Source organism: Sus scrofa, chromosome 7 (genome assembly GCF_000003025.6).
Source record: "Sus scrofa isolate TJ Tabasco breed Duroc chromosome 7, Sscrofa11.1, whole genome shotgun sequence".
Lineage (NCBI taxonomy): Eukaryota > Metazoa > Chordata > Mammalia > Artiodactyla > Suidae > Sus > Sus scrofa.
The window spans coordinates 25,908,723-25,930,565 of NC_010449.5; the positions used below are offsets into that span (position 1 = coordinate 25,908,723).

The 21,843-nt window shown below is 38.9% G+C and overlaps 1 protein-coding gene across 1 annotated transcript in view; it reads right to left on the reverse strand.

Annotated features, from left to right (window-relative positions):
* HCRTR2 (hypocretin receptor 2) overlaps positions 1 to 20,918 on the reverse strand; it is a 99,097-nt gene extending 78,179 nt beyond the window's left edge. The window contains 1 exon segment of the mRNA NM_001129951.1: positions 20,683 to 20,918. Coding sequence (NP_001123423.1) covers positions 20,683 to 20,905 — 223 coding nt within the window. The 5' untranslated portion in view covers positions 20,906 to 20,918.

Genomic DNA, 21,843 nt, shown 5'->3' on the forward strand with positions numbered 1-21,843 from the left:
AGAGCCTCTCACTTTCTTTTTACGTTTTTACCTTTTTTTCCCTTTTAGTTCATTTTCTCTCACTTTTTCCTTCTCACTACCTATATGATGCAGGCTGGTTCCTGTTTTACTCAGGACTTTGTGTCCAACCATCCAAATCAAATGAATGTAAACAAAATAAAGTGTGTTTATTGCACCAGGCTTCGCTCTGTCTCTCAGTGTTTCTCAGCTGGTCTAATTCAGCTCCTATGGATGATTTTCATCTGTGGGCTAAGGAAATATCTTAAGGAGTCTCTACATATAATCATTCCTAGCAACAAAATCTTAGATAAAAAAAGAAAAAGTTCATTTATCTCCCATAAGTGATTGGTAAAATCCATCAGAAAAAGCAGTTATTTCCATGTGAATCGTGTTTTTATCCCTTTGTCAGGCACGGTGGCTGGGGGCACAGGGAATGAGTGGCCCTTTCTGTCTCTGATCCTGCGGACAGTCCTTCCTTCTCCAAACACATTTCCATGGGATGGACAAGGTAGAACTAGTGCTGATAAGGGAAGAAGGAATGTTGTTTCTGGGAAGACAAAAGGCAGCAGGTATTTATTACAGATCTCTATGCGATAGTGGAATTTAAAATTTTTTGACATTTTAGGCACGGTGGAGATATAGAAGATTATGTTTCTTTTTGTCTTCTGTATTCTTACCATGCCTGTTTCAGTGACTCTAATTTGCTCTGATTTACATGTAAGCTATTTTCTCTGGTTTTATCTTCAGTGGGTATCTAAAACAACTTGATACAGCACTTTTCTCAAAAAAAATATTTCAAATGTTTTAAGTCTTTATGTCTTTTTAGTATGCTTTTCCTTTCATTTTATTATTTATTATTTTTATTATTTGCATATGGAGGTTCCCAGGCTAGGGGCCAAATCAGAGCTACAGCTGCCCGCCTACACCACGGCCACAGCCATGTGGGACCCGAGCAACGTCTGCGACCTACACCATAGCTCACGGCAACACCGGATCCTTAACCCACTGAGCGAGGCCAGGGATTGAACCTGCAACCTCATGGTTCCTAGTCGGAGTTGTTTCTGCTGAGCCACAATGGGAACTCCTTATTATTATTATTATTGTGTGTGTGATGTTTCCCTTCCTGAGGTGTTTTATATATTGTGATGTTTTTGCGTTTTAAAAAAGTTAATGTCCTATTGATTTTTCACTTTATCTTCATTTGCTATTTCTGTTCTATATTGTTACTGGGTATCTTCTTCATCCATGCGTCTCTCCCTGCCCTTTACTCTAAAAGTTAATGGCTTCACAGTTATCATTTCTACAGTGGTTTTTATGATAATTTTGTTGAAAAACATGAGAGGTAACAATGTATCTTTGTCTGCATTATTAGATTTTTAAATATTTTGTATTAATCTCTCCATTATTTTTTCTAATTTTATCTTCTCATATGATTATATTTTCATTAAAAGCCACATTTCTTTTGTTTTATAGAAATCCAAGAGGCCAATAGATCTTTCATTAAAAAGGCACCAGATTTGTGACAAAGAAGTGCCGTTAATATTTCATTGTTTTGTGTTCCCAGTAGTCATACTTCCAGCCCAGTCAGTGACAAAGGCACATAATTAAATGCCAACCTTACAGAAATGGAATATTAGGAAGTTGAGCAGAACAGAATAGAATCTCCCAAAGTAAATCTCAAGTTTATTTCTATAATGTTGTTCATCACATTTATTAAAAAGTTAGACTTTAGGAGTTCCCGTCATGGCGCAGTGGTTGACGAATCCGACTAGAATCCATGAGGTTGAGGGTTCAATCCCTGGCCTTGCTCAGTGGGTTAAGGATTTGGCGTTGCTGTGAGCTGTGGTGTAAGCTGGCAGCTACAGGTCCGATTAGACTCCTAGCCTGGGAATCTCCAAAAGTTAGACTCTAATATTAATATTTTAAGTCCTATAGTCTTGGTAGTGAAATAGGAAAAACACATAGTTAAAGAATAGTTACCATATCTGATATATTTTCAGATTTGAAATTTGAAAATTAATGTCCATATTTAATTATATATTGAATCATTTTCAAAATTCCACTAAATGATAAGGCTTTTCAGGTGATGAAATGGGTTGCAATATAAAAGCACATGTTTAAAGTGAATTATACTTCTTTTTGTTGTTCAATAATAAAGCATTATTCTCTTTTAAAGGGAAGTCACTTAATTACTCAATAACATATTTTCCCTATTAGAATTTCAAATCGATAATGTTTCCAATAATATCATATGCATCCTAAAGCTATTACAAATAAGTAAAACCCAATCATTTAAGCTAGCTGTAGAAACTCCCACCCTAAGATTTGTAAAAGAAACTCCTGTTCCTAATAATGTTGATAATACAAATGTAGGAGAAATTGTGCTTTTAACTCAACTATATATGACCATGGGAAATATAGGGAATTTAGACAAATGAAACAAAGTCTTATTTAGCCACAATTTTAAATTTGTTGTCTGAGTTCCCATCGTGGCTCAGTGGTTAATGAATCAGAGTAGGAACCATGAAGTTGCGGGTTCAATCCCTGGCCTTGCTCAGTGGGTTGAGGATCCAGCTTTGCCGTGAGCTGTGGTGTAGGTCGCAGACATGGCTTGGATCTGTGTTGCTGTGGCTGTGGTGTAGGCTGTGGTGTACAGCTCCAATTAGACCCCTACCTAGCCTTGAAACCTCCATATGCCGTGGGAGTGGCCCTAGAAAAGGCAAAAAGATAAAAAAAATATATAAAATTTATTATGAAAAAATTAAACTCTGCCAAGTGTCCCAGGGAGAAAACCAACTTGAGATTTTTTTCACCCATTTATGCTTCATTGCTGAGGTGATAACAAGTTGAGAAACTAGTCTTAAGGCAGGAAGAACAGAGGAGGAAAGGACATGCAAAGGTCAGAAACCCAAGGGTACTAACTCACTGTTAACAGCATTAACTCTGTAGTACTGGGGTCCAACTTTGATGCAAACAGTGATGCTAACACTGAATGATTTATTTTTAAAAATCACTTTAAAAGAAAGTAACAATATATACCATAGAATAGATAGCTAGCAAGGACCTACTGTACAGCAGGAAGGGAAATCTACTCAATGTATAAGGGAAAATAAGAATGGATATATGTAAATGTATAACTGAATCACTTTTTGTACACCTGAAACTAATGCAACATTGTGAATCAGCTATACCAAATAAGATTTTAAAAAAAGAAAGTAACAATCTAACGACCAAACTATTATATTTGATGGGAAACTTGGAGATACTGATACTTTGGTCAAGTCTCACAGGTAAGCAGAAGGATGGCATGGGGGGCAAGAGAATTCCTCTGTAAATTGTGGTTTGCCTAGGAGGTGACAAAATCCTAAGTTTGCTACTCAGAGTGGAAGAGAAAACAAATTCTTAGGGACCAAGACTATTTTTGTGATTCTCAGGATACTTAAAGCTGGAGGTGGCAAAAAAATAGTTTGTGTTTGCTCTGCTTCCACAAGCACTTTTTCTTTTATATTTTGTCCCTCTTGTCATTTACTGCCTTGATGCACCAATCTCCTGTGCTAATAATTCCTTTTCATCAGGAAACTAATTTTATACACAGTCTTATATTTCAGGGCAATGTTCATATCTCTTTAACAATAGATACTACACAGCCTTTTTCTTCCATACATTTCTTTTTTGTCCTTCCTGGGAGACTATTACATCCTTAAGGACAATGATAATAATCTTTTTGATCTTTGTTTTTTCTAGTGTCAAGAATACCTGCCAATAAATATATGCTCAATAATCATTTCATGAATGAATGAATGTTCTCTCAATATTCAGATTTCATTTAAACCTATTCAACACCACCCAAATTAGGTCTCTGAAGAACATCAGGATCCAGGCTACGAAATACTGACCTTATCTCTCAAGAAAATGGTACTCCATGACCTTCCAAAAGGATCTGTCCCTATGACCTTGCAAACATTATCCAGAAACCTTCCATACATTTTCTTCACTCCTTAAATCTGAGCACAGATCATGTTTTCTTATACTTACTCAATGCAAAAAGCAGAACTTTAAGCACTTAAATATAATGTTGAATAGAAAAAGAGGCAGAAGAAATACAGCATATACCTTGTCTCTGTGCAGTATTCAGGATGTATATAATAATAGAGAGTACTTAGAGATAGCTTGTAAAAGGGGAAGTCAGTCAGATTTAATAACGAGTGACTTTTAAAAGTTTTGTCAATCAATACTTTTCTTACATACCAATACTCTAAGTAAGCACAAGGTAACACCTTGCAGGATCCAGTTGAAAGCAAGTTGAAGATAATGGCTTTCTTAATAAAAGCCAAGAGAAAAATTCTAAATATTTTTCTTGAACTGAAAAATGGATGCTTTAAATTTGAGTAGATTGAACTGAATATAAAGGAGAATTAAATTCTCTATAATGAATTCCACTAATAACTCCTTAAAATACATGTGAATAAACAGGTTTTTCTGTGTATATACCACATATATGCAATATACGGGAAAAGAATTAGACTTACATATTCCAAATCTGAATTATTTCAGTCCAAAAAAAAAAAAAAAAGCCTCCAAAAAAAAAAAAAAAAGCTATAACTTATTATAGCCAAATACATCTCAAGTCATAAATATTTCACAGTATTTTTTTAACATCTGCTCTTTGGAGGTAGAATATTTGCAAACTCCAGTGTATTAAAGAATAGGTAGCCATCTGTCTGCAGTGGGTTGGATGGAACTTGCTGATGTCTTCTTGTTTCTTCCTTGTTTCCACATAGTGGATTAAGGATATTTCAGTGAAAACGTTTTCTAAAACCTTAGTGTGGTCAAGTCGTCAGAGGACAATTTTTATTCCTTGTCTCAATCCATGTCCATTCAGTGTTTCCATGCCTTCAATATCATTGCCGAAAAGTTTTTGCTGTTTTTAGACTGTCACATAACTTTAGTACCTATTCTGTGACCAACAACTCCTGACAACTGTAATTTAATAAATCTGCACCACCGCATCTAAATCAGAGCCAGTCCCCCACAAGCTTTTGTATGGTCAAGCACCTTTTGTTTCCATAACATCCCTCCAATTCTTTCCATGATGTAATTGATTAATTACATTTATTATGCATAATGAAATATGTATTGAATTTATTTAATGGTTTAAGGGATACACACTAGGAAGGGGATTTTGCTTTAATCCTGAAACAATGACTCCATATAGAAAATCATAAATTAGAAAATAAAGAAATCTTTGCACTCTGAAATCCATTTTCCTATTTTTCTCTAGAATTTTTCTAAGTCTTTGCAATACCAATTCTATATGCAGTGAATTCTGCTTATCATGCCAGGCTTTTGAAATGTCTATTTTTGGTAAAGTTGTATGACATTCAGTGTATACGGACTATTATAATAAGAAATTGAGTCCCTCTACACTCTGACACCTTGGCTTAACATCTTATAATGAAGTATTCCTTCGAAGTTATCAGTCAGAGAAATTTTGGGGCTTCACATAGTTAACCCTTCCTTTTTCTCCTTTCACTCTTCCTATTGGTCTTTTTGCAGCATTTTCTTGTTTTTCTGCCAAATCCCATTTCAAAGCAGGTATTTTAATCTTCTCGCCTCTGAGAGGTTTTTACTGACACAACTGAATTTGTGTCAAATGTAAAAGGACCGGGCTCTCATGGTGGCTTCCAAAAATAGGGGGTCTCCAATAGCAGGAGTCCTCCTATTATGTTTCGCTGTGGCAGGAATTCTCAGTCAGTGTACTGGGACCCTATTTAAAATGCAGAGTCTAGAGTCAGCACTCCTGAAATTCTTACTCAGTAAAGTCACACATGGACACATCCTCTAGTGTTTTTTTGTTTTCATTTCTTTTTTAAACATACAGTTCAAGGTGACCCTTTTCAAGATGTGAAGAAATAGAGCCACGATGATGAGAAAGCCAAGAGCAAAATAATCTGCAAGAAAGAATTTGTTTTTCTATTCACCGTGACGTTCCTTCTATAGAGAGTCTTTCATATTGGTGGGGAATATGTTAAAAGATCTTGGTTACAAATCTCAGGTTTATTTTGCCTGGCTTGACTTTTTCCTTAAATTCCTGACTGCATATTCAAGTGTTCACAGTACACCTACAGGTAAGATCTCAAATTTAGACTGTCTGACATCAAACATTTGATTCTCTCTCCTTCCCTACACCAAACCTGCACATCCCCCAGGACCCCATATCTCAATAAACGGCACCACCACCCATCTACTTGGCATGAAAATGTTGGTTTTTCTCTTTCCCTCACGCCCACATACCATCCGTCAGTCAACCCTGTTGGTTCTACTGTCAAAATACATCCTCAGTATCAGCACCAGAATATAAACTTCCTAAAAGAAGAAGTGTTATTCATTTTGTTTGCTGCTATGGACACACCATACATATTTTTGAACCAATGAATTTATTTAGGGTTGCAAAAAAAGGTCTCCCTGCTTGATGTACCCATGAAAAACTTTACATTCCCTTATTATTATTCCGGAAGTCTAAGTAATACTCACATAATCTGTTGATGTTGCCTGCATAATCAAAGAAAAAAGATCCTTTAGAGTAGAAAACTAATTGTGAGTGGCATTTGGGAAAGCCATCCCCACTTCCTATTGGATAGCATCACGTGCATGGTCTTCTAACTATATAAACTCAACTTGCCTTGGCAGAATTCATCATGGCCCTTCTACTCACAACACTTGACTTTCTTTCTATATTTCCTGCCTAGGTTAAGAAAAAGGTAAATAAGACCATCATTGCACTTTCTTTGGCCAAAAATGTCTATTAATCCTAAGATTCTTTTCTGTTCCTCTCAAATTCTCCACATTGGATAAGTTACCAATTTCTATTTCCAGAATACCTTATATTTTTCTTTTTTATACTCAATCTCACTGCTTTGGTTTTACCCTCATAATCACTGTTCTGAAGAGTCTCAGGCCAGCTCCTTCCTGGCTTCCCAGTACCTGGTGTATCATAATTTCAACCCATTCTCACCCCGTCCCAGATTTATCTTCCTTTGGGAAACTCTGATCCATCAGAATTCATTTTAAAATAATTCCAGGCATTTCAAACTTTAAAAATCCAACCTACCATGCTTTAAAAATACAGGAGAGACTGGGCAGATATCCCCACATGATAAAGCAGATGGTGAAAGCAACGTAAAGCACCAAAGGAGATTACTTGAAGTCTCTATTACTTGAAATTTCCCCAAAAAAGAAGTTCATAAAAGCCTGTGCTTATTGGAATTCCCTGAACAACATTTTCTGCATAGTCTTTATAGATCTGGGAGCAATCATAAATTTATACCCTCTACTTCATCAACTTAAGTGTAATTTCTTTCCATCCTTTGGAATTTTCTAAAATGATACTCACATGTCAACAAAACCTCAAATGCTACCTCTTTGGAGAAGGAGTACTTTCCCCCTCCGGCCCTGAGTCAGATTCTATGTTCTAATATTTAGCATGTGCCTGTCCCATAGCCTCATACTATTGACTATTCTTGACCTGTTAGTCTCTCCCACAAGATTAGAAATTCCTTGTAGGTAAGTTCCATGCCTCTTTCACTCTGTATTTCCTCCACAGAATGCAATAGAACAGATTATACGTTGTGGGTGCTCAATAAATATTTGCTGAATGAAATAAGAAAAGGAAATAGCTCCAAATTAGATAAGCTCCAGAAAACCAGTGTGTTGGTTCAGGCTGCTCTATTTTTGTGTGTATGCCTTCTGTTGTTACAGTTGGACGGAGCCCTCTGCTTCTCTAGGTTGCCTTTTGCATGTGGATGATAAAAATATACTTGCATGACTTCAAACCAAAATGCCATAGATACTGTCACTGTTGCTGGTGGTGACTCAGCATTCAGAGAAGTCTTAGGAACTCCTGTTTACCAGAAGAGAAAAATCTACACCCGGCTTGACTCTTGCTGCTGCTCCTCTAGTCTCTGAGGCCAGGTATCTACAATGACTTTTGGATTACTGAGGCAGGGTTGATTAGTCACTGAAGCTCAAGTCTGTTTCAGTTGAGTTTATAAAAAGAATGTGTTTTCCTTAAATCACACAAAAATTTCTCAACTTGTTATGCACACTAGCATAGGTGCACTATCAAAGGAAGAGAGAAAATGGAGAAGAAAGCAATTGTATCGATTTACTGATCAGAAAGGGAGAGGCCATGTAGATCATATGTAGATCTACTCAAACAACTAATGCAATAACAGCCTTTAATACTAAATTCCGCTTCCTGGAAAAAGCACTGAATGACAGCCCTACCAAAAGGATGCTGTAGGAGTAACTTAAGATAGTGGATGACAAATCCTCTTGGTGAGTTTTGTATTGAGGGCAATATAATGACTCCCAAAAGCCTAACATATAAATTTGACTATAATTTACTTGATTCACAATAATGAGAACTATTGATAACCTCATTTCAGTTGGTCACAGGTCTGCTAGAATTAGAAAAGTCTCCCATCTCTGGGCAATATTGTAGTTTGATTTTTAAAATTTTATAATTTGATGAGTATTTCAGGAAATGGAGGACCAGAATTAGTCAGGCTTGTTGTTTCCCTTGTTTGCCATTGAATGAAGTGTTTAGAACTATCTAGTTATTACCAACAGCACTCTTGGGTTCCATCTGAAAATATAATTGTTTTTTCAACTGTCTGCACAGTCTAGTGTACCAGAGTTGCCTAAGTCACTTATGGGGGAAAATGACAAAGGATTTCTGAAGCTGAGACCCTTTGGACATCCCTGAATCATCCTGGGCTCATATAGGGATGTGTGTGGCATCCATTTTTTGCAGAAACTATAGAGTCAAGATAACATTTGGTCTTAGCTCTCTTACACCCTCTGGGAAACAAATGGTCAAAAGTTTCCTTAGACTTATATAAAAACATGAAAAACAAATAAACAAACAAACAATCACTTTGAAACAAAGAGGACTTCAGTAAGGCTTTTGTATATTACATGTTCTCCTCAGTAACTGCAGAGATATAGCATGTTATTTGGAAATGTATTTATGTAACCTTCTTGAGAAGAAACAAAAACTGCCATGGTTTGTAAATCTCACTTGTTCTTCCAGAGAAAAGCAAAAGAGTTCCATGATAATGTCATGGGGATTGCAGTGTCGGGGAGAGATTTTATAAATGATCTCCTACAATCATCACTTTGGTAATTATATAATATTTATTTTAATGTGTGTTCCTTAAGATAGGGAACATTATTATCACAAACATAATTCAAATTATTGAGGTTTTATTTTTAAAAATTGCATGGAAGAAATTTAACGGCTGCAACGCCTAATTTAAAAAATATGCTTATATCTAAAGTCTTCCTCCTGGTGGAAGTCTCATCCTTTAATTCATTTAGCAGCTAAACATTGCTTGGCACTATTCTAGATGCTGAGGATGCACCTGTAAAAACAAAAAATAAAGAAACAGTTCTCATGGACTTCCATGTTATTTCAGGGAGCCAAGAGTAAAATTAACAAAGCAACCAACAATGTCATTTCTAATAGTAATAACGTTCTATACAGAGACAAAATGGGGTGGTCACAGAGAGATTCAGACTGGCCTCCTTAGAGACCCTCTCTGAAGATACAGCCAAGTGAGCTGAGCAGGAACCAGCCAGGAGAGGGCCAGAAGGGGTTAAAAAGTATGAAGTTGAAAAAGCAGGGATAGATTGAGTCTGTTCAGAGAAAATATGTTATGCCACAAAGATCAGTCATCGAAGGGTGCCTCTCTTACATGAATGCTAATTCAAGGACATCCTCATCTCAAATGTATTTATCCTTTTCCCTTCCCTAAAGTCTAGCTCATTTACTCAGGGGATAGTGGAAAATCTCTCTTGACTTTTGAGAAAGTCGAGGCCTTCTATTCCAGTTTTTTGGCATTTTTAAAGTTTGGAAGGTAGCTTCCTAATCCTGCATGAAAAACAGGGTGCCTTAAAATCATTAATCATACGAATGCAATCCCCCAAATGCGTGTATGTGAGCATACGAGCATGCACATGTTTTTAGCTCTGTTTTTAAGTTCTTACATGCTTATTTTCCCCTCTCCCACTGAGATAGTTTGGCTTCCTCTCAGTAACCAGTTGCAATGTTCATCATGCCTGCAGAAAGAAAACACATAAATTTATGAAGGAGGATAATCTTCCTGACTTTCAGGAATCTCTGAGTCACCAACACCATCTCTGATGACTTCAAAGAACAAGGCTTTCTAGGCTTCCTTGTGTCTGAAATATAAATCAAGCCCCAGCACATAAATGTCCTAGTAATTATGAAGTCCCTTTCCTGCACCAGCTGGTAAGATTGGTTAATGTGTTTGTTTTTGAGCTTTCAAAACTCGGGGATTTTTTTTAACTGAGTATTCTAATTGGAGAGATTAAGTTTTAGCTATTTTTTTTTTATAACAAAAAGTTGACTCAGTTTCACCCAGTGACAAACTGGATTCATAAGCGCTTATCCACACCTCTTTACTTCCACCCCAGAAAGATGAGCACAATCTGCACATTTTAAGAAAGACAAGTTGGCTTCAAAATGGTATTTATAAGCAATATGGTTCTCTACCAAAGTGGATGACTCATCAAATTCACTCTGAATTTATGAAATAAATTACTACAGACAGTGATTTTTCTGATCCCAGTTCTAACAATATAGTGATACAATCAGGGCTCTGCACGGTTATAAACCATGTGTTTTATAAATTCATTTTAGAGTCACCAAGGAGGAATAAAAACTCACTGAAAATCTAGAAAAGGATATTACACTTTTTCATCTGTGCTGTATTCCCCTTGTGAGGTAAGAGGAGCAAATAAAATATTTTAAAAGTAATGACAGTTTTAGAAATTTTCAAGTTTTACCCTGTCAATTTGCAGAGAAATGTTTTCTGTAATTCCCTAAAGGCTGACTTGGGGTTAATGTAATATCTCCATTGATTATCAGAATAAAAAAAAAATGCCACAAGATAAATTTTGAAATGAGCATATTTAGTAAATTGCAAGTTACCTGGAGTAAAAAATTGGGGATTTGGTTGGAAAATATGAAAATGTTTCATTAGATCTCAAATTTGTCATCTTTTGGGTTTTAGTGTGAGACCAAAAAATGTTCTAGAGTTTAAAATGATGGATGGCAAAGAGTACAGCGACCCAAGGAGACTCCCCCCAAATAAGTTAAGACAGAAAATAATTTTACTGAAAAGCTGTATAGGATAGTGGAAAATATTAAGAGAGCTATGGCACATGAGATTTATAAGTGCATCTAGGGAAAGAAATATGAAAAAATATTTTAAAGAGGAATTACTTCTCAAATTTAAATACTCAGTAAAGCAAAAATGGTAACGTTTCCCCTGGATTTTTATCTTCTCCCCTTTCCCCTTTTCTTTATTTCTTTCTTCTTCATTTTATCTCTTTCTCCCTTTCTCCCTTTCTTCTTTATGCAGCATGTGGAGAGAGCCTCCTAGAAGTAATTTTGATTGCCACCCGCAAGCATGTTGATTGCCTTTTATTATCATTTTTTTTTCATTAAAATAGTCTTGATTAAGTGAGCCTCAAACAGGACACAAATTCCAGTGTGAAAAAACCTTCCTGAGTCTTCCAATGACACCCCCCTTAAAGTCTTTGAGGGGCTCTCTTTATGCTGTAGCATCAGAGGCAGCTGAGCCCTTCAGTATTTCATACCTCAGCCCTTATCTAAGGCCCCAGCTTCATCCCTAGTCTCTCCTCTTCTGCACTCACACTGGACTTAGCCAGTCGCTTAACATTCTCTCCATGGTCCAAGCTATTTCATGCTTCTTTGATTTTGCTCATGTTGTTTCCTCTGCCTAGAACACCTTGCTCAATTTTCCTCACCTGTGTTACTTGAATTCATGCATTAAAACTCTGCTTAGGTGTCATCTCTTCCTGGATCTCCCTCTAATCCCCCCAAAGAAATGAAGCGTCCTTTTTATGTGTTCCCACTACATCCTATAACCCCTCTCTCAGAGCACTTAACACATTATATTGAAATGATCTGTGAATATGTTTGTCTCTTCACCTAAAGTGTAGGTTCCTTGGTTTCTATTATGTTTGTGCCCTAGATTCTTAGGACAGTAATTGGCACAAAGTCTTCCAATGTCTTAAGTTACTCCTATTGGCAGAGTCCCGAAATATCAAGTGGCTCAAGTGGCTCTTTCTATCAGCTTATCTTAGCCTATGCCATCAAGTACTTGATTCCTCTAAATTCCCTTCTTCTGAGGCTATGCAAGTTTAAAATACTTTTAGCTATTGTATGGTTCCTGTAACAGAGACAAAGTTCCCTTACACTTTCCAGCCGGACTTATAGTTAGATTGATACATTGTGATTGGATTTGGCCAAACAATTGTGGGCATGTGTTGCTTTTTGGTAAAGGTAGTTAAGAGCCAGTGTATTTTTTTTTTTCCAGTTCACTCTTCTCCCACCATGACAACTTTAGAGGTGTAAAAGAACTAGCCCCAAATTTAAAAACTTAAAACACTACACATTAATTATCTGACTGCTTCTAAAGGGTCAGAGGTCTGCGAGAGACTCAGATCATTCCATCTTGGGTCTATAATCCAGTCACACTGGTGGAAGGAAGGGAGGCTGTTGTTGCCCTCATCGCAAGACTCAATCTGGCTGAAGGATTTGCTTCTAAGATCATATCTGTGGCTGTTGGCTGGCTATTTCAATTCCTCACCATGTGGGTTGCTCTGAACAGGCAGCGTACTTTCTCTCCAGCAAGAAATCAAAGAGAGTGGGCACTCAAGGCAGCAGACGAACACTTGTATAACATAATTCCGAAAGTGACACACTGTCACTTCTGTTGCATGCTGTCGGTCACCAGACCACTTGTGGCATGATATGGAAGGGGACGCCAAGGGGGCGAGTACCAGGAGATGGGGGACCCTTGTTCGCTGGTTCCCATCCTGGAGGCTCATTCCACGGAGGCCGCATGATGAGGTGGGACATAAACCTGGAGGCCACCTGGGCCTTGAATCAATGGAAGAAAACAGATTCTCTAAACCGACTTAGGTGTTAAAAAAATAAGAAATAAACTTTTTGGATGCTAAGCCAGTGAGCATTTAGGGTTTATGTGCTGCCATGGCTCAGCCTTCCTTTGCAGACTAATATAGCTCTTCACATAGTTATGTCTACAGAAAGGACTATGAGGATTGAAAGAACTTGAAGTATTCTAAGACTCATACGAGTCTCCTCTTATTTTATTTATTTATTATTTATGTCAATTAATTAATTTATTTTTCTTATTTTTTTCCCCTAGTATTTGTTGGGGAAAGGGGGATGTTAAAGCTATTTTCATAGTCCTTCTTGCTCTTTCTCATTCTTTTTATTGCTAAATGATGCAGAATACATACTGTTATTTTTTTTCTTAACATATGCTCAATTCATGTGTAAAAACATCCAAGCAAAAGCTATAAACATCGTGTCACATCCAACCTCATGACTTTCAGCAGGCAGCATGACTTTTTATTATTTATTTATTTATTTTTCTTTTTACGGCTGCACCTGTGGCATATGAAAGTTTCCAGGCTAGAGCTGCATCTGTTACCTACACCACAGCTTGTGGCAATGCTGGATCCTTAACCCACCGAGCCAGGCCAGGGATCGAACTGGATCCTAACAGACACTTTGTTGGGTTCTTAACCCACTGAGCCACAATGGGAACTCCCATAACCTCTTATTTTAAATTAAAATGTTGGACTTATTTGTTTATTTATTTGCAATTTTTGTAAATCTGGTTAATGTGCATCTGGATTCAGAACATTGATAGAATCAGGTTAAAGACATCCTAGCTGAAGGTCAGACAAAGGGAGCTGGTATCCTTATTCCGGCCTCTCAGAATTTAAAAAACTGGCAGGCTTTTCCCAAGCTGACTCACAATCCCTAGATATTTGCATGTATTCAAACTTTTTTGAAAGTGATTTCCAATCATTTCAAGTACCTGATTATTTTCACTAAATCAGACCTATCTCATTAGATTGTTCTGAAGAATAAAGAGGAAATATATATAACAATGACTTCTTTAATATATAAATATTAATCATTGTTCTTATGTTTGTGACAGTGAAAGTAAATTATTGGAAAAGACTCAGTGATGATAATCCAAAAATATTTTCAATATTTACATACTTATTCCAAACAGGTTTTGTTTTGTTTTGTTTAAGGGAAAAGAGTTCAAATGGCAAGGAATTTCAGGCTGTTTAAATATATATGCAATCCATATATTTGATTAGGAGATGATCTCTCAATGAGAACAAAGACAGAATGAGTAAACTCAGTCCTAGGAGTCAGCTATTCAAAAGACCGGTCACAGGAGTTCCTGCTGTGGAGAAGTGGAAATGAATTGGACTAGTATCCATGAGGATGTGGGTTTGATCCCTGGCCTCACTCAGTGGGTCAGGGATCTGGCAGGGCTGTGGCTGTGGTGTAGGCCGGAAGCCGTAGCTCTGATTCGACCCCTAGCCTGGGAACTTCCATGTGTCACAAGTGCAGCCATAAAAGGCAAAAAATAAACAAATAAAATAAATATATATTAAAAAAAGGCTGGTCATATATGTCATGTATTTCACTCAATAGCCTCTCATAGTGTTCCACTGTCAGCGTCTAAAGGTCATTTCATGTATGGGGTACTGAGTCATGCCTCTTTGGACATATGTAACGTCATTATGCTCTAGAACTCTATTACGTGGTTTGAAGGTTGACTTAGGTAAATCAATAACTGAAACTTATGACTGTTTTCTCATCAGGAAAAGAAAACAATAAAGCGCATGAGTAGGTTTGAAAACCAAAAGAGGCAAAGAAAACGATCTTTATCTGAGATGGTCAATGTTTAGGACCTCAGGCTCTAATGGTGTCTAAAGACAGCACCTTCATAACAAAATAATCCTTGGCCACAATGATCTAACATTCATACAATGAGTATAAAGTATTTTTGGCAGCGCCTATTTTACCTTGAAATTTTCTCTTGTAAAGTAACCCTAGTCTGACCTTGATTAGCTTATCAAATGAGCTCATCCTCCCAGCTGAAGAAATGCAGTCTATCAGAGGAATAGTGTGGCAACAGGCCAGCCCAGCTCTGTAAATTGTCTGGAGGGCACACCTCAGCATCATGCCCAGCCTCTCCTCTCGTCCCTGTTTCCGTCAGGATTGGAAGCCCGGGACCTAAGCAGAGTGAAGTCATGGAACACAGATGGGCCATGGAACCTGTAAATCCATATTTGAAACCGAGGTCTTATATTGTCTGACTAAACTTTGAAACAAGTTAAAATAGTGTTTTGAGTTTCGTTTTTCTCATTTATCAACTAAGGCTATCGATCACCTTGTTATATTATGAGGCATAAAGGAAATACATATATTCATCATGGAACCTAGCCTCCAGGACCTGGCACATAGGACTCAATAAATATTGTTCATTTTCCTTTGCAGCGAGAAGAGGTACTAGAGATGAAAAATACTCTTTGTTTCACCCATCGCATGTCACTGACCAAACCTCACCAGTGGGCCAGCATCAATAAGGTTGTGGTGTGTATCAGAATTCTACAGGAAGAGGGATGGAAAGATCGACTCTCACCAGGGAAATAATACTGGTGGTGGATACTCCTGAAATCTGAGGAGCTGAGTAAGAATTCAGGGACTTTGGAATGCTCACATAACTGCTGCATGTGAGCATTTGCAAATATGCTCTAAAATAGGAAACAATAAAAATTCATATACATATGTAAAATACATATGCATGATCTAATAAAATCAAGGAAAAATTTCAAACTTGATGTATTTGAATCAAATATTAGGTTTAGCCTCTTTTAAACATTGGTATCATTTCATTATTTCACTTTCCACATAATTTTTTTCAAATACAGAAAGAACCTATTCCATTTAAATGATCAGTAGCACACGTTGTCTCATTATTGTCTGTCCATGATAAATGTTGCTGTTATCTATGAGACAGCCATTTAAAAAGTTATCACTGACGTTCTGTTCAAATCAAAAACATGATTTATTTTATCCGGTAAAACTAAGTGGCTATGATTTTAGTAAAAATGTAGAAGTATTACTTTCATTCTTAAGCATGATTTGCATTCTCTAACTAAAATACGCCAAGTTTAAAGCTTAGTGGCTACAATTGCCTTTTACAGACACTACTCATGACTTCTATCCCAAGTCTTGGCAGAGAGAGGAGTGTATTATCTCTAACCTCTTTCTGCGTCCTGTGTAGGAAAGAATGATTTTTAAAACACCTGCGGACCTGAGACAGGCATTGGGAAAAGTAGAAAAGAAAGATCCCTTCGGCTTACAAGTAGTGGGAACTTGCAACACTGCCACTGCCACATCGGGGGCATACAATTAGCTCTGTAAGAAGTAACTCTATTACACGTACTCCTCCCATCCCACCTACTCAATTTAGTTTAACTCTAATTGGATACATTTCTAAATGAGTAGTGTGATTTAACTGAGTTAAATCAATGTATTGGGCACACACACACACACACACACACACCACATGGGCTATTTAAAATATCAGTAATGAAAGATGGGCCAAGTAACACTTCAAAGACTCTGAGTGAATGGAATCTAGTTCGGACTAATTTAAATGGAGAGGAAATGATCATGATAGGGAGACCTTTCACAGAGCGGTGGGAAGGCAAAGATAAGTAGTCAGCATGGAGGCACTAAGCGTCTGTTGGGGGATGGGTGGGTGGGGCTGGTATGGAGAAGAGTAACATGAGCTGTTGCCATGTTACTAACAGCTTTCAGGAAAACACTCAAGTGAGAAAAATGCCAGGGCAGAGGCCATAGAGAGTGACACAGCTACAGACTGGCCATGGAGGCAGACAATGGCTACCAGCCACATTAGGGAGAGATTTCAATAGTGGAAATGAAGGGATAGAAATCAGCATTTCGTGTCTCCTGAGTCAAGAAAAAAATATTTGTGTATACCCCTCTATGTATCTGCGTACAGGATATCCATATATTATATCCTCATAGGATTTCCATACTACAGGTTGTATCAACCATAATTTTCAATTGTAAGTAATGGAGTTGGAGAATTCAATCACTTGCTAGTGGCCACACAACAAGCAAGAAGCACAGCTGGATTGATGTCATTTGTGGAATGGTCTCCTCATTTTTCATATGAAGACAAGAATAGGGAAGGTAGAATCATCCCAGGTGAGAATCATGATCTTTGCATGGAAAGGAAGAGATGCAGAGAATTGCTCATTTCCTCCAGATGTTTAATACTTTGAACTGACTAGAAGTCATCTCTCCATCTAGTTTCTACTCAAGGTGTAAGAAGTAGGAATGACATCAAATAAATTCCCTTGAATGTCCCCAATAACTCTCCCCCCCCCACACACATTAATTTTAAAAACATAACATTGCTCAAAATGTACTGGTCAAATAATTGAATGCATCTACTTGGCTAACGTACAAGGCAAACTTAGGAATAGGTTGTATGTAACATAATTTTGAAGATATTGGAAAAACACTGCTTCCAAAAAGAATCCATCTCTTCTTCTTTTCTAGGGCTTAAAATTCTATAATGAGACATGTATCTGTCTTTATTAGAATCATATACTCATGAATTGCATGTATTTTTTGCCTTATTTTGAATGACTGTTGTTAACATTTTTTTTTCCAGGAAACCACTTTCCTTCTCTGGAAAGAAACATCTAATAGTGGAGGAAGCTATAATGAGAGGTACCATGGAGAGTAGAAGAATAGATGGGCATGAGCAAGACATTGTCATTCGTCTCAGGGCATATCCTGTTAAATCACTTCACAAAAGCGCATAGTGAGGGAAATGACTTCTAACTAATTCCATTATATCTGTAAGTTCAACAAGGATAAGATTTTCCAAGTAGTCAGTTACATGAAGGTGCAAATGGTGGATGGACCTGAAGGGTCTCCCACCTACACGGATATTTCACCTTCACACCTAAAGTTGCCTCTTTATCTTGTATGAATAATGTGATTTCTTGTCCTGCCACTCTCTGCATAAAATTACTTACACCACGGGGGCAAAAAAGCAATTCTCAATCTAATCTGTTTTGTCGATTTGACAGTGACTTCAAAGAGCAGGAAGTTGTCTGTGAGTAATGACACTGCTCATTTGTTTAAATGTCAAACTTAAACCTCATCAACTTTCAGGGAATATTCAGTACAGAATATGGGTTTCAGTTCAGCCAGAGAGGATTTCAGTATCTTTCAGTCCTGAGGAAAACAGCTGTCAGTTTCTTGAGAGCAGAGTGCTTTGAGTACATCTTTTTTTTTTAACTGAATAAAATTGGCCATTTCAGCACTTGAGGCTGTGGACAGTGCTCTTTCCTGACCATAGGAAACAATTTGCTTTACTGTAGAGGTGTTTCCTTCTTGAGACTAAAACACAGGCTAGCAAACACGTATCCCTAAACTATGCAATTAGGATATGAAGACTATACAGCACAGGTCTGTGCAAGCCAGAATAAAATAACAGCAAAAAGGAGCAAATTTTATCACAGAGATTAAGCTTGAAATAAAATGAAGGAAGGAAAAGAGTCATGATTTGTTGCTATTCCTGCAAAACATGTCAAAATTTTACTGCAGTGCAATAACATTCCTCTCTGGATGGTTTTTTGTTGAGGAGAATTACAGAACCATTAACTCCTTGTGGTAATTTATTAACAGTGGACATAGACGCAGGGGAGAACAGGAAATGCATTTAAGAGGCTTGCAGACACCAGGTGCAAAGGATTCATTCTCTATATGCTTTCTAGATCTAGCGTGGAATATCAATCAATGGAGAATTCTGGACCTGAGGTCAGAAGAAATGGAACAGAATCTGAATCATGTTCCTTAGTAAGTCATCCCATTTCTATAAGCCTTGCTTCTTCTGTCAAATGTGGTTACTCTGAAGTTTAAGTGAGAGAGAGTGTGTGTGGCACATAGTAGGTACTCAGGGGATGTTCAATTTTGATTATTCACTTATTAAGCATTAGCATAAGGCAGTGAAATGTTGCTATGCTAGTAGCCATAGATCTAAATTGTTGTAACTCTAAAGAGAGATGACAAGAAGAAAAACAAGAAAAGCATTATTATTAAAAGATTTATCCTTACAACAAATGGCCCTAATCATGTGTATTTCCACCTTCATCCACCTTGTTTACATCCTTTAGGTTTGCCTTTTTAAAAAACAGCAACAAAATAAAAATAGCCTGAAAAAAAAAATTACAGGCACAACAATCTAAAGTTCTCAGAGGATTGCTATATTTCTTATCAAATAATATGCTACCAACTTTCTCAGGAATGCCTTTCAGTCATATAGTACCAACTACTCTCTGAAATTGATGAGGGACTACTTTGAATGCTTCTTACCCAGACTGACACACTTGGAGAGAGAAAGTAAAAATCAGGCTAGTGCTGAAAGCCTGATAAGTCCCTTATCAGTCTCCATTGGAGGTACAAATTTTGCTTTGGACTTCAAAGCATCAGAGCCTATTTCACCTCACCCATCTTCTCCCCCATTTCATAACTCAAAATCAAGAGTATCTTTTCCTAGCCTCCCCTGCCCCCATCATTTTCCACAGAGATTCCCTCCACTCTGCCCTCTGCATTTAAACGCCTCCCACTCTCCATTCATCAAGGTGCAGGCTCCTTCCATTCACAATTCATGTTCAGTCGTCCCTCTCTTCCAAAGCTCCTTTTTTTTTTTTTTAAACATAAAGTGGATTTCCGAGCTGCCCTAATAAACTCCATCACTACAGCCACTATAACGCCACTGCACCCCTTCCCTGACCCTTAGAAATTGTGCAGAGGTGGGGAGTGGGCGAGGAATCTGTGTTTGCATACAAAACTAGACAGGGACAAACAGCAAGAACCTAGCCCTAAGCTTGGTCTCGTCTTTGGCGGGGGGGGCGGGGGGGCGGAAATCGGCTGCAAATATTTCCCGAGCTTAGAAACAAGCGTGCTGCTCTGGAAAACACATCGGTAGAGTGGCTAAACGAATGAATGGATGGATGGATGAATGATTGCGATCTCCTTGGTACTTTTCTCAGATGCCCCTCCTTCTTCTTGCTAGCTCCCGGCATGGTTCCTGTTTAATTCAGCTTCAGTGAGTGAGTGCATCTCCCTGCTTTGCCTCTGTCCCCACTGCCTGCCCTTTTCTTACCACCTCTAGACAGAGCCTCAACCCCCTCGCCAAAAACCACTGTACCCAGCTCGCAAATCCTTTGTGACTTCCACAGCCCAAGAGAGCTTGCTCCTTAAGGGCACAGCTTTGCATCCAGCCAGCTTGACCTCCCTCCAAGACCCCCAAACATCCGGCCACGTTACACAAAAGGATGACTAATTTCCCCACACTCATCCAAAAGCACCTAGAGAGCCCTGCCGCTGCAGGTCTCCAGGCGCTTAGAACCCAGGTGCTGGCGAAAGAAACACGGGTGCCCGCTTCTCCCTGCAGAAAAAAGATTCACCATTCCAGGGCTCAGTCCTGGTTCGTAAAATCAGAAAACTTTTTTTTTTTTTTTTTTTTCAAATAGCATACCCCACCCCGAGAGCAGCGACCTCTTTGTTTGCATCCCGGGGCGGGGTGGGCGGGGGGGCGGGGAAGGAGGGGTCTTTGCAGCCCTGGGCGCGTGGACGTGGCGGCCCCTCCCGGGGCTGCCCAGGGGCACACTCACCCAGGACGTTCCCAATGAGAGCCACCACGAACACGATGATGTAGCCGGCGATCAGGACCCACTCATATTCTTTCGGATGGAGGTATTCCCTCCACAGGTACCGCAGGAATTCCTCGTCGTCATAATCGGTGGGGTTTAAAAAGGGCTCTTGAGTTTCATTCAGCTCCGGAGCAGATGACCAGTTGCGACAAGGGGGGGAGTCCTCCAGTTTGGTGCCGGACATCACGGGCTCGAGTCCGGGTCGGCTCAGTGCTGCAAGCGGCTCGGCCCCTGCCCCATGGGCGCCGCGGTCTGCGGTGGGAAGGCGGCGCGGACAGGCGACAAGGGGCTCCCGAGCAGAAAATGACGTGAAAAGTTACGGAGCCAATGCCTCCCAGTCTTCTGCCGGGCAACTTGTGCGGCTGCTGGGCTGGCTTTGCAGGCGATGTTGCAGCGGGAGGCGAGGAGGCTGAGCATCTAGGGACCGGGGCACTGGAGGCTGCAGCGGTGACACCGGGAGGGGAAGGTACCTCGGCTCAGGCTCAATGACTCCTCATTCCAGCGCTGAGTCCGCAGCCCACAGCCTCCTCCCGCGCCTGGGGAGAGCTGGGGCTGAAGTGGGAGAAAAAAAAAAAAAAAAAAAAAGTCGTGAAAATTATGTTAACCTGTGTCTCTGCAGGTTTCATCTCCCTCTTTTCTACTTTTTCCCTTGCATTTCCCAAGAGTAGATTCTGTGAACAGAGATGTGTGTAGGTCCATGGACATGGCAAACTAGGCAACACATGGTTAATACAAGATTTGCGGATGCTTTTGTCTGGGTCATGTAAATAGAAAGTAATGAGGGGGAGCCACTGTGTTCCTCAGGCAAGAAGATGCAAAAGTCATTTCTGGCAAGTCTTTTAACATTTGCTTGGCTTTGCCAACTTAGTACCTATGAATCTTTAAGGCACCCCCTCCTCTCCTCTCAGCCTCCAAAGTGGAGAAGGAGGCAAGGTTTGAATTGAAAGGTCTACATGGCTGGAATTTGTATTTGCAACAGCAAGTGTCAAATACAACCGCAAATCCTTGAAGGACGTAAGGGTCGTAAATATGATTACAGTTAATGGCAAGCAGAGGAGGTCCTGACTTACCCGGCAGCATTAAACAGGTCCCCAGTAGGATGTACTGGTACTCAGGTAGAGA